The sequence below is a fragment of the Ovis canadensis genome, chromosome 8, assembly GCF_042477335.2.
Source record: "Ovis canadensis isolate MfBH-ARS-UI-01 breed Bighorn chromosome 8, ARS-UI_OviCan_v2, whole genome shotgun sequence".
NCBI lineage: Eukaryota > Metazoa > Chordata > Mammalia > Artiodactyla > Bovidae > Ovis > Ovis canadensis.
Genome location: NC_091252.1, coordinates 58,945,328 through 58,969,923, shown reverse-complemented (window position 1 = coordinate 58,969,923; position 24,596 = coordinate 58,945,328). Strand labels below are relative to the sequence as shown.

The 24,596-nt window shown below is 45.2% G+C and overlaps 1 protein-coding gene across 1 annotated transcript in view; it reads right to left on the bottom strand.

Moving 5' to 3' along the window:
• RRAGD (Ras related GTP binding D) overlaps positions 1–16,368 on the bottom strand; it is a 38,183-nt gene extending 21,815 nt beyond the window's left edge. The window contains exons 1-2 of the mRNA XM_069598284.1: positions 15,783–16,368; positions 2,156–2,451 (exon numbers count right to left, since the gene is read on the bottom strand). Coding sequence (XP_069454385.1) covers positions 2,156–2,451; positions 15,783–15,918 — 432 coding nt within the window. The 5' untranslated portion in view covers positions 15,919–16,368. The remainder of the gene's footprint in view (positions 1–2,155; positions 2,452–15,782) is intronic.
• Between the last annotated feature and the right edge of the window lie 8,228 nt (positions 16,369–24,596).

Sequence of the window (24,596 nt, the reverse complement as noted above, 5' to 3'; positions counted from 1 at the left end):
AATCAACTATACTTCAATCAAACAAACCAAAAAAAGGGAGATTACTGAGGCAATAAAAACACCGTGAACAATGAAAAAACTGGCAAGTGTACCTATTTTATCACATTAAAGCTGTATTATCAACACGTGAGACAGAGTTGCACTGGCAATTCAAATTCCATAAATGTAAATTGTATGTGTACACAATCTGATACTGATGCTAAGTGCTTCCTGAGCCACAGTCCTGAAGGGATGAGTCAGGGCTGGAATCTACTTACCCACGGGCAGGGCCACTGCTGCTGCTACCCAGTGCAGCAGCTGCAAGACCCAGGGAGAAAAGGGAGCTTAGCGGAGACAGAGGGGCCTGACAGCCCGGAGCCTCCCCCCAGTGAGTGGCCTGCTCACCGCCTGCCTGCCTGGGCTTCAAGCTTCCTGACTTATGGTGCTGGCCAGCCTGAGACAAGAAGAAGGGGATACTGCCAAAACCACAGATGGGCCGGGAAACAGGTCAGGATGAGCAGGACAGCCAGGAAGGTGTGGCCCCCAGCAGCGCCTGGACCCAGTGAAGGTGCTGGAGGCATGCATCTCTGGATGGGCCCACAGGAAGAGAGGCATGGCTGTCCATGGAGCAGATATTGGAATGGACAGCCTCCCTAGTCCACTACCCCACACACAAAGGAGAAAAAGAACTTCAAACCATCTGGCCATGCTCCCACAGCTCCACAAGTTCACCGTGCAGTCACTTGGAACTAAAAGGCTGAGTTGCAAATTTCATTATTATATTAAACAGGCACCTCGATCCATGAGTGAGTTTACAATGCTCTCAGGCATGAGTAGTCTTGTCCGAGAATAGTTCTGCAAGCGTGGACTCAGAACCATTATGACCAATGGTCTTCATAGCCCTTCTTCCCCAACATGACTGGGCTCGCAAGAGGCTCAGCCCCACCTGTCCATTTGCAGGCCTACAGTTTCAGGCAAACATTGAGACCTGAGCTTAGAGTTGGCTTAGGGCATTGCTGTAGGACTTTTAATTCCCTACAGCTGCAAAAGAGAGCCCTCAGGAGGGCCTTCTGGCTGGCCCACCATTGGGGACACTTTCTAAGAGCAACCGCACGTGGAATAGTTTGAAAAATAACTGTCAATGTCCCAGTCTGCTACCTGTGCTTTTTCCTAAGACCACCTGCCTGAGATGCATTTTTAGTCCTGCTGTCTCCCTCTCCTCCTGCCCTTACACCATCAGCTCCGTCCCCCACTTCACAGGAGAAAGGCCCAGGGAACCAAAGAGACCATTCAGAAGGCTGGTCTGAATACCAATAAAGTGAGTGACTTTCAAGCCTGGGTGATAAGGTTCTTTTCCAGCCAAGCGGCTCCCAATTCTTTGCTTTCAGCAAAGTTAAAATGAAAACACAATCAGGATTGTCTACTGGTAAACCACAAAAAATATTTTTGTGTGTGATAGAAAATCAGGTAACCTAGCGGATACAACTTGGAAGGAATTTAAATAACTGAGTAAATGCTAGAGCAAAAATCACCCCATATCCACCTTATGTGAACAAGGTTTTCAGTACAAACAGAAACCAAAAATAGAATTAATGCTAAACTCTTAGTCAAGCACAGATACACAGATGAAGTAGAAAAAAATATATGTATCTCAAATTTCACATTTTGTATTTAGTTACCTCTAAAATACATACTAGTCATGCTGCCTTAACGGTATACTAGTAGGAACTGCAATAGTTTGATTCAGAAGAAAAATGTCCACACTCAGAGAACTTGATCTTCACAGGCCATAGTAAACACTTTAAAATGTAGATAATCATGTATTTTTGTTGCAGAGAACCTGTGATCTTTTAGAGATATCTGCCAAGAGTAGCAGAGAGGGGACACATAGCTGCTTTCATTGGCTATCACAGTGGTCCCCTCCCTCTGGGAGGTCCTCTTTAGGCTTGCTGAGAGCACACAGTTCCCAAACACTGCTTGTTGGTCAGGGTTGTGTGAAGGGAGATTTTTTCCTCCCCTTTCCAAAGCCAGACAGCCACAACTGAGAAATGCTAGTCTGGTAGAAATGCCTATTCCTGACCCTAAGACCCAAACCCAAATGATCGCAAGGGAACTTGTGTCAACGTAGGGGAGGAGGGTCATTGCAGTCCCACCAGACACCGAGATGGAGCCTTACCTGGGAGTCTATGACAAATATCAGTGCTCCTGTTCCTCGGAAGATCATCTCATAGTCAAAGGTAGGGTCGAAAAAGTCAATCTGTCCTGGGAAGTCCCAAATCTGAAAATTAACAAAGGAGCTGTTGGAAACGTCCTCCCGGCAGATCTTGTTCGTGCTCTCCAAGAACAGAGTTTCGTTGGGAGACATTTTATGAAAGACGACTTTCTGGATGGATGACTTGCCACTCCTTCTTAGGCCCATGAGCAGGATCCTCGGCTTTACCTCCGTGCTGAAGGGGTCGCTAAAGTCCAGAACTGGGAAAACCACAAAACAAGAAGGAAGGTGAGAGGCTGTCACAGTGGTTAGTGAGAGGAGTTTCACTTCCGCCTTACACATGATTTAGGATCCACAGACAATACTACCTTTTCAAATATAGAAAGCGCAAACTCCATCACTCCCTCATCAAGGGGCCAGCTTTTAGTAAGTGAAAAACCCTGAAAAATGCTGCATCACCATCTCTCACACCATCTCAGAGGGCCAGAAAACCCAGGCAATTCCCCATCACAAGCAGGAGCTCTAGAGTGTAAAGACTAGAGGTTTCCTGGAACGACTACACAGGGAAAGAATCCATCTTAGCATTCCAGAGCAAAGTCCTTCTTTGCCCAGATCATCAGTGTTTGCTAAAGAGATGATTGTTTATTTGAATTATGCCTCAAAGAAACAATTTTGGACTTCATCAAAATTTAAAACCTTGTGGCTTCAAAGGACACATCAGAAAAGTGAAGACAATCCACCGAGTGGGAGAAAACATTTGCAAACCATATATATGAGAAGGGTCTAGTATCCAGAATACATAAAGAACTCTTACAATTCAACAATAAAAAGATAATCCAATTTTAAAATGTGTAAAGGATTTAAATAGACATTTCTCCAAAGATACACATATGGCTAATAAACACATGCAAAGATGTTCAACATCATTAGTCATAAAGGCAATGCATATGAAAAAAATGAGATGCCACATCATACCCCACTAGGATAGGTTAAAAAAGATTGACAATAACAAGTGTTGGTGAGAATGTCAGGAAATGGGATCTCTCATACACTGCTGGTGATAACATAAAATGGTGTGCTTTGAAAAAACAGTTTGGTAGGTCCTCAAAAGCTTAAACACTGAGTCACCATATGACCTAGCAATTCTACTCCTAGAAGAACTTACATATGTCCAAGCAAAAATCTGTACATGAGTGTTCACAGAAGCACTACTCATAATAGCCAAAAAGTGGAAACAATCCAATGGCCATCAGCTGAAATGTGAATTAACAAAATGTCGTATACCCATATAATGGAATATCATTCAGCCATTAAAAAGGAATGAAGTATTGATTTGTGCCACAACACGATGAATGTTGAAAATGTTATGCCAAATGAAAGAAGACACAAAAGGTCACAAATTGTTTGATTCTGTTTATATGAAAAGTCCACAACAGACAAATTCATAAAGACAGAAGGTACTTCATGGTTGCCAGCGGCTGGAGAGCAGGGGGAAACGGGAAGTGACCATTAATGGTTATGTGTTTTCTCTGGAGTGATGAAAATGTTCTGGAATTAAATAGCAGTGATGTTTGTATCCCTTTGTGAATATAGTAAAACCACTGATCTATATACTTGAAAAGGCAAATATTATGGTATGTGAAATATATTCCAACTTTAAAAAAAAAAACAGCTTCATGACTGACAAAAATAAAAGACCAAGTATGAAACCCAGTGAAAGATCAAGAAAATAAACCAACATTGTAAGAAAAATGCAGAAAACAGGCAAAGTTAGAAATGTGGCAGTCACGAAACAAGGACAGTTCAGAAAAAGAGCAGTTATGGAAAAGGGTCTTAATGAATCTCAGAAATAGAAACATAACTGGCCGGAGGGGAGGATACATGCATTGAAAAACAGAATAAGCAGATGAACACGGCATTAGTGACTGGAAAGTCAGTCTCTCAGAACACAGTACAAAGGGACAGAACAATGGAAAGTCTGAAGTAAAGGTAAAAGTGACATCAAGAATGAAATTCGAAAGTCCCATTATTCTTCAAACAAGTTCCAAAAAGAAAAATTACAGAATATGGGGGAAAGCAATACTAAACCAAATAGATAATCCTTTTCCAATTAAAATGAACATGCCCACAAAGTAAAAAGGAGAAATTTAAACAAAAACATCCCCACACCAAGAATAATTATAGTAAAACTTCAAAACATCAAAGTGAAGTGAAGTCGCTCAGTCGTGTCCGACTCTTTGCGACCCCATGAACTGCAGCCCACTGAGCTCCTCTAGCCATGGGATTCTCCAGGCAAGAATACTGGAGTGGGTTGCCATTTCCTTCTCAAAACATCAAGGATAATAATAAAACTTAAAACTATGAAAAGAGGAAAACTATTACCTACAAAGGACTCATAAAGACATCAGACTTCTTAACAACATGAATGAAAGAAGAGAACAGGAGAGTATCATATGTCAAGGACTGAAGGAAAATATCTTTCACCCCAGATTTATATACCCAGTCACAGTATGTCTCAAATGTAGGAGAGCAACAAGTGTAGCAAGATGTTTTCCAGGAATTCCCTGGCAGTCCAGTAGTAAAGACTGTAAATTTCCACTGCTGGGAGGCCCAGGGTTCAATCCCTGATTTGGGAAGTAAGATCCTGCAAGGCTCCTGGTGCAGCCAAAAAAAAAAAAGACATTTTCAGACATCGAAGGACTCTGAAAGCTTACTGCCTATTTAATCTCTTTGAAAGAATTACTCAAGGATATACTCCTAAAAGAAAATACACTCAAATATGGTGAAATGCAATAAGCAATGGAAGACAAATTTTATTGAAATCTATTAATTTACAATAAGTATTGATTTTATATTTTGGAATAAAAAATTGGAAGCTAAAATTCCAGACAAGGCAGACATGGGAGATTGGTGAGAGAGAGGTAGACAAAAAGTAACACAGTAGTATGGTTCTTGTTAGAAAAGCACAGTTGCGTATTAATTTTTTTAAATAGAAGAATAAGTTTCTCAAAATATAAAACAGGTGCATCACATTAAATTATGTACAACCACAAAAATATTTCAGTGCTTATAAATGTCTTCATCTCTTCTCAGTTTATGCTGGATGTGGGTGCAGATTTTAACCTTCAGCAGGGTCTGCAAGACTCTATGTGGCATGATCACTGACAGCGCTGCCCTGCAGGTTGGCTCTCTTTCTCTTGGGAGAATTTGGAGGTGATAGATAGAGACCATTGTAGAAAGAGGAGGGAATGTGTATGAGTGTTTACATACATAGAGTGGCTGGGAAGTGAAATATACATATGGTTATAATATACACACACAGCTGGAAGTATTTCCTTTTCCTGGCCAAATTCAAGCATGTGCCACCAACTATAAACAGCTGGGAAATGGTGAGTCAGATCAGCAAGAACTCTGTAGAGACCCCTACACTGACCCCCATGCAGATGTATTTTATCATATTTAACTATTGTTGTTTAGTTGCTAAGTCGTGCCCAGCTCTTTGTGACCCCAAGGACTATAGCCCACCAGGCTCCTCTGTCCATGGGATTTCCCAGGCAAGAATACTGAAGTGGGTTGCCATTTCCTACTCCAGGGTAGGCTTCCGAGGTGGCGCTAGTGGTAAAGAATCCACCTGCCAATGCAGGAGACAAGATGAGACAGGTTCAATCCCTGGGTCAGGAGGATCCTCTGGAGGAGGAAATGGCAACCCACTCCAAGTATTCTTGCCTGGAAAATGCCGTGGTCAAAGGAGCCTGGCGGGCGACAGCCCCTGGGGTCGCAAAGAGCTGGACACGACTGGGCACACACACGCTGCAGAGGATCTTCCCAGTCCAGGGATCGAACCCAAGCCTCTGGCATTGGCAGGTGGATTCTTTCTCACTGAGCCACCTTGAAAGCCCATATTTAATTGGCATGTACAGTAATACACCATGTGCCAGGGACCTCACTAGACATGTCTACAAACTTTATCCACCCAATGAGGAAAAGCAAGTCTGTTCTACCCCTGAGGAACTTGGGCTAATGAACTGGCCCAAGGTCACAGGACTGGTATGTACTAGCGCCCTCATCAGGGCCTTAGCCGCCAACCAGCTGGCACTCAACTAGAACTGCAACGAAAAGAAAAGAAGACTAGAAAATACCAGAGTGTGTTACGCATGACACGAGTAAATGCTGCTAGGGAAACTCTCAAATTCACTTATACGTAGGTGGGTGCTGTTTCACAATATAAACGCTTTTTTTTTTATTGTGGACCCACAGTCAAAAGTTTCGTATGCCACTGCTGTTGTTCAGGGGAGGTTTCTTACATCAGAAAAGCCTGCTGACGAGACTACCCCGGTGGAGTAGTTAAGACTCCACATTTTCACTGTAGGGGGAACAAGTTTGATCCCTGCTCAGGGAACTAAGATCCTGCATGCTTCATGACTCGGCCAAAAAAAGAAAAGCCTGCTGGCAAAAATTTTCCTTCTCATCCTCCCCCACTCTCTCAAATATCCCTGCTTCTGAAATCCTATGGGGTTTCTCAGAGGATCTTGTTCTACTCTGGGACTGGTAGTCAGGAGCTCACATCAGAAAAGGAAACACCCAGGGGTCTCCTGCAGAGGGCTGCCCTCCACCCATCACATTTCCCTGAGCTTCACCCACTTGCTTAAGTTTGAGAAGAATCACCTAAGGAAAGTGATCCATGAAAGAGAATGAAGGAGAGCTGCTTTGAAAAGAGCAATGAGAGGGCCATTATGTATTTCCTTATGTATTTTAAGGAAAATCAGAAAGGAACTACAGAAAAAATCTGGGACTAGAGCTGGGACCCCAGAAAGGGCTCTTTAAAAATGCAGGTGGGGGTTTGCAGGAAGTTGCCAGAGTGAGGTGAAATTTACAAGAGGCCAGTTTGTTCCCGTTTCATAAAGGTTCCCTGAATGTCTGCCAAGTTCGACAGGGCTGAGCCAGGGGCTGCAGACACAAAGAAAAACTTCATTTCTTAGTGATTAGAGAGGAAAATAGACGAGAAAAACTGACAGCTTTACAATGCACAGCTATCTAGGTGTTATGGATTCAGCGAGAAGGCTCCCTGGAGAAATCACCTGAGTCTTCTAGGAGAGGAGGCATAAAAGAGATGAATGAGGGAAAGGTCGTGCCAGGAAGAAATTTGGCCTTCCTGGAGTTTAAGGAACATAGTTTAAAGACAAGAAAAGCCTGCCCACTCTCCAAAGGCCTCCCATAGAACTTAGAATAAAATCCAAATACCTTCTTTCCCTAAAAGGCCCTAGGTGGGCTCACCTCTCATCCCATTCCTGGTTCATCCTCCCTGCCAGTTCCCCGTCCTGCAGGCACACTGGCCTTCTGCTTCCTCACCTTCGGGCTTCCACTTGCTCCTCCCTCCACTCGATTGGCTTTCCCCAGGCCTCACCTGGCTCTTCCTCCCAACCAGCCCAGGGGCAATTTCACCTTCCCTTGCCTCAGTGGGCCCCAACCACTTCCTAATATCCCTGTGTCTTCTTCATAGTACTTCACTATACAAACTATCTTTTTACTTTATGTTTGTCTTGATTTGTTTATTGTTTGTCTTATATACACGCAGGCAAAAAACTTGGTAGCACGTGGTATGAGCCCAATAAAGTGAAGTCGTTCAGTCTTGTCTGACTCTTTGCGACCCCATGGACCGTAGCTTACCAGGCTCCTCTGTCCATGGGATTTTCCAGGCAAGAGTACTGGAGTGGGTTGCCATTTCCTTCTCCAGGGGATCTTCCCAACCCAGGGATCAAACCCAGGTCTCCTGCATTCCAGGCAGACGCTTTACCATCTGAGCCACCAGGGAAGTCCATGAGCCCAATAAATACCATTAAATAAATTAGTTGATAGATTAACAGGCTAAGTTGTGAATAAAATGCAGGGAACTCTGGATTTTACTCTGAAAGCGATGAGGAAATCACTAAGGATTTTTAAGTAGAGACTAACAGGATCAGGGGCTTCCCTGGTGATTCAGTCAGTAACAAGTCTGCCTGTAACGTAGGAGACCTGGGTTCGTTCCTTGGGTCGGGAAGAGCCGCTGGAGAAGGAAATGGCAACCCACTCCAGCATCCTCGTCTGGAGAATCCCATGGACAGAGGAGCCTGGAAGACTACAGTCCACGCAGTCGCAGAATCAGACACAACTGAGCAACAGACACACATGCACAACATGACCAGGACGCACGTTCCAGAGACTCACTCCACTCGAGGGTGTCAGCGTGGGGGCTGTGAAGACTTCTAGAATAAGCCACTATGGCTTGAAAAGAAGATTATTTTGAGCTAAAGGCACTGGAGTTCTTGAAATCCCTTTTTTGCGCAAAGCAGATCCTCCTCCAAAGAACTCAACTGTCAAAAATCTCCTCCCCAGGAGCAACTCTCATCTTTTTTTGGAGACAGAGACAAAAAGAAGTTGGCTACACCCAAACAATGTCACCAAACCCCTTTCCCCCATCCCCTTTGAAGTCATTTTTCTCAGAAGTGTCTCTCTACCTCTCCTCCTCCTCTCTTAAGATGGTATATAAGTCCCAAATTCTAACTGCCTCCTTGAGTTGAATTTTTTGTGAACTCGAATGCATCAGTACTTAACTAAACCTATTTTTCTCTTGTTCATATCTTTTGTCAGTTTAATTTGCAGGACTCCAGTTAAGAACCTAAGAGTTTTTCCTCCCTGACAATGAGAAGGAGGTTGTTCTAGAAACACAAATGAGACGAATTTGGAAATGGGCAGAAAGAATGGATCCACGAGAAGCTTAAATTCACTCAATAATACTCAGTGATCCTCTGAACACAGGGGACAAGGGAGAAAGAAATCCCAGGTTCCCAACTGGAAGATCAAGTGAACAAGGGCCCACTTACCAAGCTGTAAAGGCAAAGAGGCTGAACAGGGATCTGAAGTCATTGAGTCCAGGGTGTCTACTGGCCTATGGCTCAGATGAGAAAAAGACTGGGACCTCAGAAAGCATACAACTATGAAGATGCAGGAAGGTTTGAAATGGTAATGCAGGTTGCTGAGATGGTCTATGCTTTGTTGGTCCATTTTCCCCCTATCTTGTTGGCTGAGGGTGAGGGCACATTGGAGAGGTTTGAGCCTTGTTCACAGTGAAATGGCTCAAACCAACCTGTTCCAACCTCTTATCACTAAGAGTTAGCATTTACAGACCACCTACAAAGCACACAGTGTCATCTCTAATCCTTAAATTGATAACACTCATCCTTTGTCAGATGTGAAAACTCAGCCCTCAGTGTTTACCATAACAAACACTCAATAGACATTCACTGGTTGGGATGATGAAATGAAAGTGATTGATGGGACTTCCCTGGTGGTCCAGTGCTTAAGACTCCATGCGTCCACTGGGGTCTTGTTGCAGAACTAAGATCTTGCATGCTGTGCAGTGCAGCCAAAGATATTTTTTTAAAAAGAAAAGAAAGTGAGCAGAATGTGAACTGAAACTTTAAGAAGAAACTCCACATCTGACTTTGGCACAGCCAGCACTTAGGTATCAAGAGGGTGAGTTTTATGACCTAGTAAAGCTTATCCACTGTGATCAGAGGCACTGAACATACCTATCTTCCACTGGGTCCTGATACCCAATTTCACAAATAGCAGACGGAGCTTTGTAACTAGACCACTGGGGATCCCAGGGAAACTCAGTCACCCAAGGGGTAGCATTATGAGGAGTTATCTAACTGGGCCGTTGTCAGCATTTAACACCTTCAGGTTAATGACTTAACCCCGAAGTGGCAGAGCCCTGTCAAAAATTACAGAGAGAGAAAGATGGATCAGGGACTTGAGGGCTGGGCTGCGTGGGGGGCCACATCTGACCGATCCTGTGGGCTGGGAACGTTCACAACAAAGAAGGGACCAGAAATCAGGAAAATGGGAACTGAGGTTCTGACAGGGTTGACCCTGACTTCCTGGGGAGGACAAGGCATTGTATGAAACCCATTTCCTAAATTCTGATGTCTCTGACAACTAAGAGCTATTATTATTAAGGGAAGTTCTCCAAGAGGTGACACCTTTGAACAGACTCAAAACTGGAAAATAAAACAAAGATTTAACAAAAGGATAGTGGTAGCAAATGGAATGGTTGAAAAAATACTGTGTTAGTGCCAGAGTGGAATGGAGTTAGTCGCTCAGTCGTGTCTGACTCCTTGTGACCCCGTGGACTGTAGCCGACCTGGCTCTTCTGTGCAAGGGATTCTCTGGAAAGAATACTGGAGTGGGTTGTCATTCCTTTCCCCAGGGGATCTTCCCGACCCAGAGATCGAACCTGGGTCTCCTGCATTGCAGGCAGATTCTTTACCACTGAGCCATCAGGGAAGCCCATTAGTACCAGACTGGGATTCAGATCCAAGCTTGCCCACTTACTAGCTGTGTAAATGCCCATACATGTATCGGAGCCCATGAGCCTTTATCTCCTCTATCAGTTTCTGTTAGAGTGTACACACACACACACTTCCATTGTTCTTTTTTCTTTCTCCCTTAGCCCAAGCCTAGGTAACGAGAGGGTCTTTTGTGGAATGTGACCAGTGAGAGGCTCAATCACCCTTGAGGAAGTTAGAATGTCTTTGCTATTAGTATTCTGTGGGGTTCACAAGGGCTTAAGGTTCTACTGATACACACTTACGGTTTTATGAAGAGGCCTCGGGATTGCTTCTATTTGCATCATTATCTGTAGTCCTTTATATTTCTGATCAGTGGAACTATTTGCACATTCAAGACCCAGACGTCCAGTAAGAAATTCCAACCCAAGCAGGAATTAAATATATGAGTAGTATTGTTAATAAGAGAATATGCAAAAAATGATGAAGATTTACTCTGATTAACTACTTCATAAGGAAAGCTAAATTCAATCAGAATACATATTTTCAAAGGCAGAAAGGCTTTTGAAGGTGATTTTTATTTATATGTGAAGATCAAATTGTTCTCAAATCCTCTCACATCACACTGGCAGGTAAACATGATTCCATACATGAATATTTCCTTTGCATATGTATTTAATAACATTCCTGGGAATTCCTGGTGCTTCATTGGTTAGAACTCTGTGCTTTCACTGCCATGGCCCAGGTTCAATCCCTGGAGGAGGAACTAAGATCCCAAAAGCCATGTGACCCAGCCAAAATAAGAAAACAAACAACATATCTCTAATGTGTTCTGACCTACCCATGCTTCTGCAAGAAAGGAAAAGTATTCTTGTGAGCTTTTCTTTTTTCCCCCAAACTATCACTCTGAGAGTGATCAAGTTTATTTCACACACGGAGAAACAGAGCTGGAGTCTTCCCCAGAGGTCCCCAAGAGGAGAAAGTCCACCCACAATCTGGGTGCTTTAGGTCAGAAGTGAAAAAACCCCCATTTGTCTTGCATGTCACAGCAGAACCAGGGAAAGCCACTGTCACAGGAGAGCTTTAAAGCCTTCTTTGAGAATTTAAAAGTTGTCTTTTTACATTTTTTAAAATTTCTTAAAAAAAATTTTTTTTTTGTAGCACCTTGTGGCATGTCGAATCTTAGTTCCCCAACCAGGGATCAAACCCACATCCCCAGCATTGGAAGCATGGAGTCTTAAGTTCTGTACTGTCAGGAAGTCCCAAGAGTTGCCTTAAAAAAAAAAAAGAAAAGAAAAAGGTAAGGAATACATGAATAAAAGAGGTAGAGAAGAAGAAAGAAAAATGAGCAGGGCAGACATGACTGTGGAAGTGAAATTATGGGATGGGAGTTGTGAGACTGTATAAAGCGGAGTGAACTCTGAGACCCGGCACCCCAGACAGAAAAAGATAATCCTTCAAACTCTGAGCCACATCCCTTATCCAGAACTCCAGAACTCGCTGTTACTGCATCTTTTTCCCATTAGACTACCCCATATCTGTTTTAATATTAAAATGGGAGAGATTTCTGGTAAAAGTAGAGGATCAAGATTCTATGACACCAGGAATCACTGAGACATGTTCACAAATATCTGATATAAAAATACACTCTCTAACTATGTGTATTTGAATAAGCTCTGGGCCTAAGGTGTGACCTTGGTCACATCATTTTCAATTATTCGAGGCTTCCATCTCTTCCAACACTTACATATATCTGTATTTTCAGAACCAGAAGAGATTAGCTATAGCCAGGACTGTAGTCAACCCAAGTCGTTACGGACAAGAGAAGGGACTTAAATTTCCATGAATCTGACCCTATGCTAAATCTCACTCAGTTCCAGCCTTGCGGCTGCAAAAGAGTCCCCTGGCATCTCTGAGCCATGGATTCAGACCAGAACAATTCTACTTACTCTCAAGAAACAATGAGAAGAGATAACTCATTAATAGTTTAAAATATTATTTTAAGGGAAAAAAAAAGCTGACTAATGATTAGTAGAATTGCCAGATTCACCACTTTTATACCCATCAGGGAAGTATCACCTGCTGACCCTGGATTTTTGTGTCTCCTGTAACCACCTAAACTGTCATTTCCTCAGACCCTGAGAGAGTACACGGGCTGCTATGGAAACAAGACCACACTTAGCTGTACTGTGGGTGAGCAGTCGTCTTAGCCAAATTTTCCTTAAAAATTGGGAGAGACTTTGGGAAAGAATAACTTCACTTTCGGATTAAATATGATCATTTAATTGCCTTCCTTATTATTATAGTTTTTAAAGCACTGTAATTTACTTAAGAGTTAAAGTCCATTTGTGTCTAAAAATAAAAGAATAAAATAAACCATTATTTTTGGTGCAGTTGTTTTAAATGGTTTAATTATTGCTTCCTCTCTCTGGAGTTTTATCTGAAGCATGGGGGTTGAAGGTGAGACTCATCTTATCTCTAATTAAGGACCCTGAAAAGCCGGGGCGGGGGGCGGGGAGGGTTCAGAAGCGGCCAAATCGATCCTTAACAGAACTAAAGTACCTAAGAACACTCCTGCTATTCATGAATAAAATGTGGAGTGTAAGCCAAAGTAGTTTAGTTTAAGGCTCACCTTAGCTGCACTAACATTTTTAAACTTAGCATAATGTAGTAAAAATGTAGGAGGCAACTCGGTTTAAAAATAAGATGGGAGGGTTTCTTTTAAGACCACGGGCAAATAAAAATCATACGACCCACCTTCAATCACATTCTTTTGCATAGCAATGCTGGTCAGACCCGCATCCCACACACCAGGGCAGAGTTCTAAACCTCATGGAAAAAGCCCCAAGTCACTGTGAAGCTCAGGCACCAAACCAAGTCCATTAGGAAGGTTTGGAATTCATTAGAGAAATGATTTGTTCATGGTTCAAAGTGCACCATATTCATCTCTTCTCAGAGAAAATAAGTCCTCCTCTCCAACCCCCACTTTCCACTACTGGAGTTTGTAAATGTAAAATCTACCCCAAATACCAAATAACACAGGGTTATAAGGCAACACAGGGCCCAGGGCTCATTAGAAATCAGAATGACCACCTGGTGACACCTTGCTGCCTCAAGAAAGGAAGACCACAGGAGCAGAAGTCAGGACTCCCAGCCTCCACCCCCATCCCGACTCCCAAGGACCACATCAGCTGGCATGACAGGTGTCAGGGACAGTCCTTGCTAGAGCTGCTGAGTGAAAAAGCAAATGTTCTGATAGAGATTCTGCATTCAGGCCTAAACTCCCAAATCAAGCCAGCAACACTTGGAAAGAACAGGAGCCCTAGATAATAGAGGAAATCTTCAGAGAACAAACCATGGCACAGCAGAATCAGGTGGAGAGAGGCCAGGCTTCATTCAGGAATATGTGCTTCTCTCACCACACAAATATACTCCGTGCTTTTATTAGCAAGATTCCAGTTTGATCCCAAGAACTCACAAGGGAAGATCCTGATACAGAAACATCAGTTACAGGTGGGTTTACCTTGGGTTAGGAGCAGTGGGGCGCATCCTACATCTGGCTCTGGGGTAGCCCTTCCTTCAGGAAATTCCTTCCCCTCAGCTAGTGTTAATTTCACTGCAAGTCCCCAAATCAAAAATGCAAAGTGCCTCTTTAAAGAACCGCAGGAAAAACAAACAGGCCCCAAGCATTTCCCAGATCCCAGTCTCTGGCCCTCAGGACAATATCAAATTACAGGGTTTTTCCTCCCCAATATAGTCTCATTTCTTTTCCTTTTTTTCGGAGATCACAGTTGCACCCTATTGTGCGTCTACCCTTTCAAATACCTTGCAAATACATTCCCATTCCGAATCTCTCCGGAGCCTCCTAAAAATCTAGGGGAGGAGCTGACAAATGCAATTTGAATAATAATGAAGCGACTGAACAATTTAATTACCAAAAGTAGCCCTAGAGACTCCAACAAAAGGGTGGAAAGCCTTTATCTACAAAAATGTGGCCACCTGCTAGACTGTGAGACCAATTATGGGGAATGCAGAAGAGAGAGGTGCACAGGTGTGCACAGAAGTTTAAGCAATTAGCACAAAACATCTCTAGGGACCAGCACCCTGAAAAAGGGTGGCTTGGAAAGCTCCTTTCTCATTTATCAGGCTCAAGACTTAACTTTCTTCCCTTTCTGATTCATTGAAAGTAGCACCTACAGTAAGTAAAATAAACTGAAAACTGCCCTCCCACCCCCAAGAGAAAGGCTTTGTTTATGGAGAATTTAAAATAAGTTCAATGAATTTTCAAAACAGGTTCTTCAAAATCAAGAAAGTACCGTTTAATCCCTCCTACAATTTCTTTAAAGTGAACATTCTAAGTTCTTTCTTTAGGAAGCTGACAATTTCACCTAGATGTTGTGTTGACCAGCTTTATTCTACTGACCTTTCCAAATGACCTTACAATAAAGGATTTTTTCCTCGCTTTGGAGGGAAACAAAAAAGATAAATCTTTCTGGAATCCTAAAAGGCTCTCAATTTCCTTAGGCTTTAAGAATAAAATGCAGGAAGCCCCCACAGGCTGGCCAATTGCTAAATCCCGCTTTTTGAAAAGGAAACAAGAGTTTGCTTCTAAGTGGCCCTGTATTTCCCCGCCCCGCGCTCACTCCAGGGCAGGCGCTGCCATGCCCAGGTGGTGACACCTAGCAGAGATAAGGTGTCCTAACAACCCTATTTGCCTGGATCTCCGGATATCCGCGGCCACTCGGCGACACCCTTATCACCTGGGCGCATCCCCCAGCCGCTCCACCGGTGCCGCCACGCCGGCCCCTGGACCCCTCCCGCGTTGACACGGGGCAAGACTGACACCCGCAGCTGCCGACGACCTGCCAGTCACGCTGCCGCCGGCTGCCTTTTTTAGCCATGACATCTGACCCGGGCTTCGATAGCAGCATTCAGGGAGAGGTCCCAGGCGCGCCGGGCGGTCCCTCCGCTCCCCAACCCCCAGACCCTACGGAGAGCTCGGAACTGCCCGAGAGCGCGCGTTCCTCCAGTCCAAACGCCTCCTCTTTGCCCTCTCCACCGATCCCGGTCCCCCCGCCGCTGCCTGCACCCGGGCTCCCCCATTTTGCAGCTCGCGACAGCTCCTCCGGCGCCCCTCCCGACCTCAACCGCGAAACTCCGCTCTCCTGGATCCCCTCCAAGTCCGCGGCCCGCGCGCCCGGCCCGGCGGGAGTGCCGGCCGAGATCCTCCCGGCGGGGGGCCGAGCCGGGGACCCGACGCTCACCTCCCTCCTCCGCCCCGCTGTCCGGCTCGGCGTCCGAGGAGTCGGGCCCGTCTCCGTAGTCCGCTAGCCCCACCAGCTCATCCTCCTCCTCGTCGTCCTCCTCCTCCGGCTGCGGCTTCCCCAGCACCTGGCTCATCGCGCCCACGGCCGGCCGTCCCGGGGACGACGGGGGTCCCTGGTGGTGGGGGTTCGGCCAAACCTCCTGGCCTGCGGTTCGCAACCTATTTCTAAATTGAGGTTTTGTCCCGAGGTCCGTGGGCGGAGACGGGGACCGCGCTTCCCCCCGCAGCGGTCTGCGTCCAGGTCTGGGTCCCGCGGTTCCCAGCGCGCCCGGAGCCCCCTGCCCCGCCCCGCCTCGCCCCGCCCGCTCTCCCGCCCGCCGGCGGAGGAGTCAGCCGGAGCGCGGCAGTTCCTCCCCCGAGGAGGGAGAGAGAGACTGCGTGACCCAAGTCACCTGACACACAGTCACACACACACACACCACACACACACACACACACACACACACACACTCACACCCCGCACGGGCGCGAGCGCGCCTTCCCGGGTGCAGGCACCGATCGTTGGGGCACTGGGCCGAGGCCGCGCACACACACTCAAGGGGGAGCAAGGCGGCGCGGGGCCCTCCACCCGCCCAGAAGCGCGCACACACACGCCGGGTACTCGGGGCCCCGGGACCCGGCGCAGTCACCCACCGCGGCTGCGCGCCCGGGGCCCCCAAGCGCCCCTCCTGCACGTGGTCCACGCACAGGCAGGGGAGCCGGCGGCCCGCACAGCCGGAGGACCTCTCCCCGCCCACCTCGACACGCACACCCCACCATAGGCGGCCTTCTCCAGTCTTCACTCCTGGGCAAGGGTTCCAGTCCCAAGCGGGCTCCCCCCCGCCCAAGGCTGCTGCGCCCGAGACACCTCTCAGAGCCGCGTGCCTAGACCACCCCGCGGATGCTGAAGCGCCCCAAGAAGAAAACTCGGGAGAAATGCACCGCAGAGGAGGCGCTGTCTCCATGGCAATTGCCTTTTAGTGCGCATTTGCGGTTCAAAGTGCTTCCCGCAGAGAAAACGTACCTACTGTAGTCACTAAGCAGGCCTACCCAGCTATAAACATTTCTGAAAAAATAACATGCCTCGTGGCTGACTAGCCTGAATAATTCCTCCGCAGCGTTTGGGGGAAGGTCTCAGGTGTATGATACACTAAGAGGCTATTCATAGCCACCTCCTCCTATCTCATTGTTGCATAGGGTGTAATTCCAAATCCCAAAATAAAATGTTTCAAGGGTTTTTTTTGAGGGGGGAGAGAGAAGGGGTTAAGTGGCGAGGGGAGACAATTCTCGCATAGGAATAGCAGCAGTGTGGGGCTAAGACTAAAACCTGCATTCCTCTGCAAGCTTTTCACCACAGGACAAACTACCCCCCCTTTCTGGATACTGCAAAAAATCACGTGGATGAACTTCCTTCTGTCAAGCACAACGAGAAGGAAACCGGCTGGCCAGCAGGGTGACCCAGATCCCACAGGTGCCAGCAGTTCAGCAGGTGGTGTGAGAGAGAAGAGGAGGAAGAGAGCTGAGGCTGGAGGCTCTGAGGGCCTCCGGGTGCTGCCTCCGTAGGGAATTCGGATGGAGAACCTACTCTATGCTAGGGACCTGGGCTCCGCGGTGAGGGTGGGGGCCTCCATGCAGGCTCAGCACAGTGTTCCTGCCCTGGAAGAAATCCCAGTCTACCAATTCACGGCTCCTGTCCTGGATTTTGTAGTAACTATAGGTGGATGTGGTTACACCTTCTAGGAGGTGGCTGCTTCTAATTGGGAAAGGTCCTGGGATTTTCCGGGTGGAGGCAGTATGTATGAAACATGTATGGCTGTTTCAGTCAAAGTCCTTCCCAGGGGAAAAATAGATGGCACAGGCAAATGTTTGAATTTAAAAGGCTTTTTAAATTAAAAGGGACAATTTACTAGGATGTGGACAGAGTTTAGGAATCCACACAGGGATTAGTAACAGTGAGAAGAGATTATCACCCCTAAACTAGTAGGTGTAAAAGAAGAGTCCTGGACAAGGGACACCAAACAGGAGCTATAGCTGATGAGGAAGCAGCCCCTGCTGGAGCCACATTGTGTTAAGGGGACAGCAATGGGAAGAAGCCAGAGAAGGCAATGGCAGCCCACTCCAGTATTCTTGCCTAGAGAATCCCTTGGACAGAGGAGCCTGGTGGGCTGCTGTCCATGGGGTCGCACAGAGTCGGACAAGACTGAAGCGACTCAGCATGCCTGCATGCATTGGAGAAGGAAATGGCAACCCACTCCAGTATTCTTGCTTAGAGAATCCCAGGGACAGAGGAGTCTGGTGGGCTGCTGTCTATGGGATCGCACAGAGTCAGACACAACTGAAGCGACTTAGCAACAATGGGAAGGAGTACCCTGACCTCTCTCCCATCCCATTCTCCAATCTCCTCCAAGAGCTTTCCCTTGGCCAAAGCCAACTGGGTATCAGAGGGCTGGAGAGCCTGGAACCTAGTCCAGGACACAGAGATAGGGTAGGGAGGGCAGACAGTGGGTTCCAGTGGTGAGGTGAGGGCAAGAAGTATACCCAGCACAAGCAGGCTCTATTTTCTCTTATCAGAGAAAATTATTTAGGGGCGATTTTCCTAGTCTATTTTCATCCATTCTGTTTAATTCACATCTTCCTCTGTACCTGGGAGGAAGGCTTTCACAGACTGGGTTTAAGACTTCCAGTTATCCCAGAACAAATCACCAGCAAGAGGAACTGTTGAGCTGGCCTGATTCAAACTGCAGAAGGCTCTACAAGTCCAGAAGCCAGTCCAAGGTCTGGCTTGGTCCAGACAGGTAGGACATCCTTTGGGCTGGTTGCTGAGTGTGTGTGCCCTGGGGACCCAGGGGTTCAGGCAAGACAATTCCTAAGCCAAAAGCCCTTCTTTGCCTGAGACCTAGAAAGAACAAGATACCTGAGGGTCCTCTCCCTTCCCTCAAGGAAGAGATCCTGCAAGGGGGGTTTACATAACACCAGCAGTAGATTGGAGCACTATTCTCAATAGAACATTTGAGAATTAGAACTTTCTTGCTGCTGCTGCTGCTGCTGCTGCTGCTGCTAAGTTGCTTCAGTCGTGTCCGACTCTGTGTGACCCCATAGACGGCAGCCCACCAGGCTCCCCCATCCCTGGGATTCTCCAGGCAAGAACACTGGAGTGGGTTGCCATTTCCTTCTCCAATGCATGAAAGTGAAAAGTGAAAAAAAAAAATCAAAAGTCAAATTCTCATTTATGCTCCACCCAAAGGTAGATAAGAGTCATATAAAGGGTTCAGTTCAGTTCAGTTCAGTCGCTCAGTCGTGTCCGACTCTTTGCAACCCCATGAATCGCAGCATGCCAGGCCTCCCTGTCCATCACCAACTCCAGGAGTTTACTCAAACTCATGTCCATATATAAAGGTTTAAGAGATTCAAATTCACTGTCCTGGAATTTCCCTGGTGGTCCAGTGGTTAAGAATCTGCCTACCAATGTGGGGGGTGCAAGTTCAATCCCTGGTCCGGGAAGATCCACATGCCTTGGAGCAACTAAACCTGTGTGCCACAGCTACTGAGCCCTCATGCCTAATGGCAGAGTAGCCCCTGCTCCCTGAAACTAGAGAAAGCCTGCATGTGGCATCAAAGACCCGGCGCAGCCACAAATAAATAACAAACAGATTCACTGTTGCTTCAGAAATGTACAGTATTGATGAAGTTTGAGCAAACAGAACAGGAAAAATCTTTATTGCTTTTCTTATTTCAATACTGTCAGCTTTCAAATAAGAAACAGGTTGAGGAAAGAGTAACATGGAAACTTATTACCATATGTAAAATAGCTAGCAAATGGGAATTTGCTGTATGGCTCAGGAAACTTAAACAAGGGCTCTGTATCAACCTAGAGGGGTGGGATGGGGAAGGAGATGGGAGGGAGGTTCAGAAGGGAGGTGATATTGTATACCTATGGCTGATTCATGTTGAGGTTTGACAGAAAACAACAAAATTCTGAAAAGCAATTATCCTTCAATAAAAAATTAATTAAAAAAAGAAATAGGTTGAAAAATATCTTAGAAGTTTTTAAATTGTAAAAGGAAGTATGTATGGTTTCTTTCAGAATTTAAATAAAAATGGAAAGACACTGGGACTTCCCTGGTGGTCAAGTCGAGCTTCCAAACTTTCGATGCAGAGAGGAGTGCAGGTTCAATCACTGGTCAGGGAATAAGATCCCACATGCTGCACAGCACCACCAAAAGATTCTTTTTTTAATGAAAGACACTAAACACTGAAAGCCTTTGAGACACTCCGTGTGGGATCTCCTCAGTGAATAGGTGCTACCGCCTTCATCACTGTGGCTTGGAGCTCAGGCTCTGTGCTGTCTCCCCGGGAGAGCGTTCTCAGGAATGTGAGGATTTGTCTCTGAAGGTACTCATAGTTTTTGCTGCTGTATGTAACCGTGGCAGGTTGCCATATACTTGATAGGTACTTAATAAATGTTTATGAAATGAATGAAAGAAAAGAAGGGAGGAAGTTACACAATAGTCTCTGCACAGACCTGGCATGTTTTGGAGAGAAATTTCAGGAAGAAGCAGAATTCACATTTTTCTACTTAATCTGAGCTCTGGGAAATGCCACAGTAAGGTAAAATATGAACTGTGCACTCCAAGGGTGCAACGAGGCTGAGCGGGAGTGCATCATGCAAGAGATGATGCCCCTCAGGTCTTCATCCCTTCAGGACTGCCTGAAGATGTGAAGGAATTATAGTATAATGATTATTAAATGCTTATTCTATTTTTTCTAGGGCTTTCCAGGTGGCACCGGTGGTAAAGAACGCACCTGCCAATGCAGGAGACGCAAGAGACGGGGGTTTGATCCCTGGCATGGGAAGATCCCCTGGAAGAGGAAACGGCAGCCCACTCCAGTGTTCTTGGCTGGAGAATCCCATGGACAGAGGAGCCTGGTGGGCTACAGTCCATAGCGTTGCAGAGAGTAGGACATGACTGAAGCAACCGAGCACACATTTTTGCTAACCTTTTCTAAAAAACTCTTTAACTTTATAGCATCATGAAAGAGGAGCTTTGTCTTTTGCCAAAATTTTCCAACTAATATTTATTGTTTTCCATGAATAAGAGGCACTCTTCCAAAATAACATGACCTTCAAAATATTCCCTTTAAGTAATATTATTGTTCTTAATTTACAGATAAGAAAAATTTTCCCAAGGTACCACATGAAGTAGATGGTGATACTATTTTGGAATGCAGCAGGCCACTAGATCTTATTCCTATTTAACAACCTAAAGCTAAAGTCAGTTACATTATGGCCTGAAACTGAAAAGGAGAAAGGGGAAGAGCTGGCTCCCAGTCTTCTAGGTAAAGAAGCAAGACACACATAGACAGTCAAGAATGAGTCTGTCGTTTCAGGCCGTTAATTTACAGAATTCACTGAAAGGAAGGGAAAAAAGAAAAATTGAAACGCTTCATTAGTAAATTACTTGTCATAATAAAATTGTTGACCATCATCAGACCTTTTATTAGGAACACCAACAGCAAATGATTTTGTTCCCTATCTGGTTTATATGCTGAGTTAAAGTATAACATCTAAATGTTATTTTTGTTTAAAATTTGAATTTTAAAGGCCAGAAGTTTGTGCCCTTATTTTAGTGAATTATTTTGCTGTTACCGGTTAGATGCCTTGTGACAAGGAACATAAGAGCTATTTAAAAGAGACCCGTACAATTTAGGCAGAATAATTGCAGTCCTGAATAGGGCAAGCAACTATATCCAACATGCAGCCTGCATCTTAGGGTATTCTGAGGCATCTGATGGCATTGCGCCTGGTTCCTGGGGTTTACACGTTGAAAGCTTTTCAGGCTTTCTTTTAAAATAGGTATCTAAAGCCATTAATTCTCTCCTGAAGCAAACAAAGGAAGACCCATCTATAGACTCTTGCTGGACTCCTGCTTATCTACGAAAGCCAAATTTTTCAAGAGGATACCTCACAGTCTCTGGTTCTCCTAAGACAGCTGATTCTCTGATGCAATTGTTAAGGCAAACCATTATTTTTTATTATATTTTATAAAATATATTATAAAATTATATTTTATTAAAGTAATGTTTTGATATTATATGAACATGTACATGGTAAACAGTCAAACAGCATAAAAGAATATCCAGTGAAATATTAGTCTCTCCTCCCACCCCACCCAGAGTCTCTTGGCTCTCCTCCACAGAGAGAAACACACTGCTTTAATGTGCAAACATATTTGTAGCCATTATAGAGATTTCTACTTGATAACTTCATCTCTTTTAATAGTCTACAAATATTTTTTTAATGAACATAAAGACAATTATACTTTTAGGGCTGTACTTTGAAGGAGGTAAACAGAGAGAGGCAAGAGAGGAACTGGGGATGAAAGCAGCAGCCTGATTTAGATGGGGTCACCAGAGAAGACTTCAGAGATGGTGACTTCCCTGGTGGTCCAGTAGCTAAGACTCAGTTCCCAATGCAGGGAGTCCAGGTTTGATCTTTGGTCAGGGAACTAGATCCCATGTGCCATAACTAAGAATTTCCTACATGCAACATCAAAGATACCATGTGTGGCTAATAAGACCAGGCAGAGCCAAATTTTAAAAAGAGAAAGAAAGAAAGAAAGAAGCTGACATTTGAGATGACCACGAAAAAGAGACAGAGAGCAAAGTGAAAGTCAGAGTGGAGCATGTTCCCCTGGAAGGTATCTCCCTGGTTGGAAAAACCAAGGAGATGTGAAAGTGTTTGGTATTGGAGGGACAAAATGTCAATGCGATGAGAGAGGAGGAGGGCGGTAGGCTGAGAAACAGGTAGTCTTTTCCACCAGGATAAAGAGTTTAGATTTTATTCCAAGTGCCACGGAAGCACTGAAGAGTTTTCAGAAGGGAGGTGAAATGCATGGTTTACCTTTCTAAACGTTCACGCTGGTAGATTGTTTCCAAAGATGGCCACAACCATCGTGTCATCCCACATGCTAAGCTACTGCTAAGTCGCTTCAGACCTGTCCAACTCTGTGTGAACCCATAGACAACGGCAGCCCACCAGGCTCCCCTGTCCCTGGGATTCTCCAGGCAAGAACGCTGGAGTGGGTTGCCATTTCCTTCTCCAGTGCATGAAAGTGAAAAGTGAAAGTGAAGTCGCTCAGTCGTGTCTGACTCTTAGCGACCCCATGGACTGCAGCCCACCAGGCTCCTCCATCCATGGGATTTTCCAGGCAAGAGTACTGGAGTGGGGTGCCATCGCCTTCTCCTGTCATCCCACATACCCTCTGCAAATGTGACTCTGCCACCCCTCCCACCTGTTTTCCCTCTTTTGAAGTGTGGGCAGGCTCTGTGGCTTGCCTTAACCAATAGAATGCAGCAAAAGTGAGAGTAACACTGTGTGACATCTGAGATGGGGTCATAAAGGACCATATTACTTCTCTTTTTCACTTGCTTGGTGCCTTGAGCCCCTTTGAAAAGAAGTCCAGGCTAGCTTCCTGGAGAGGCCCATGTCAGACAGGCCCTGAAAGATGCCAGAGCACAGGAGTAAAGAGGCCCCAGCATTCCAGCCATCCGTCTGAGGGGCCAGGCATGTGGGTGACACCCTCCTAGATTCTCTAGCCCCAGTTGCAGCCACATGAGCAAGTTCAGCTCACTCTGCATGAAACACAGACTTGTTATTCTGACTGAACCATGTCAGGCAACCCACATAATCATGAGCAAATATTGATAAAAATAGTTGGTTTTTTAAAGCTATTAACACATGGGTTGGTTTGTTACACAGCAGCCAATAACTGATGTACATATTCTGGCTGATGTGGGAAAAATGGATTGTAGATTTCAGGATGGAAACATAAATAACAGATCACTTTAGCAGTTCATAAATGAAATGAATAGAGAAGTGGAAAATGAAAGAAGTAGATAAATTTTATATAAATTTTGGAGGTAAATAGATCAGAATTTATTGAAAGCTTAAGTAACATGGATGTTCAGTGAAATGATTACTACCAGATATTTGATTTGAGTAACTAGATGTATGGTAATGCCATTTATCAAAAAATTTAAGACCCAGATAGGAGCAGGATTGAGAGATGGGAGGTGAATGAAAGTCCTTGATTTCTAACATTCTAGTTACCCTATATTGACACAGGGAAAGCTACCTTAATCTTGTAATTTTGGCCATTTTTTAGATGTTTATCATGTTGCCTTTGGTATAAGCCATGAATTTTTCCAACTACAAGCCATGAATGAACTAAAGATGACATTTGTAAAAGTTCCAAACTAGTGAGACAGAATGGCTACATATCGACTTCCATGAAAAGTTAACTTTCTATTCATATGGACTTTTAAGGACAAGCTTCTGACATCAGTGGTGCCATAACATGAGAGTAGAAAGCTCTGGACAGTAGAGTCAGCCAAACAGAGGTTCTAACAGCTCCATGTTTGTAGATCAGTTTGGATTTGACAACCCCTTCCTTGGCTGGGACAGTTACCCTAACTGCAATGATACACACAAGCAAATTCTCCAAGATAAATGACCTTATTTAAAATCCTCAAGAATGAAGGAGTCTCCAGGATGGTGGAGTAGGAAGACCCTGAGCTCACCTCCTTTTAGTTCAGTTCAGTTCAGTCGCTCAGTCATGTCTGACTCTTTGCGACCCCATGAACCACAGCACACCAGGCCTCCCTATCCATCACCAACTGCCAGAGTCTACCCAAACCCATGTCCATTGAGTTGGTGATGCCTTCCAACCATCTCATCCTCTGTCGTCCCCTTTCCCTCCTGCCCTCAATCTTT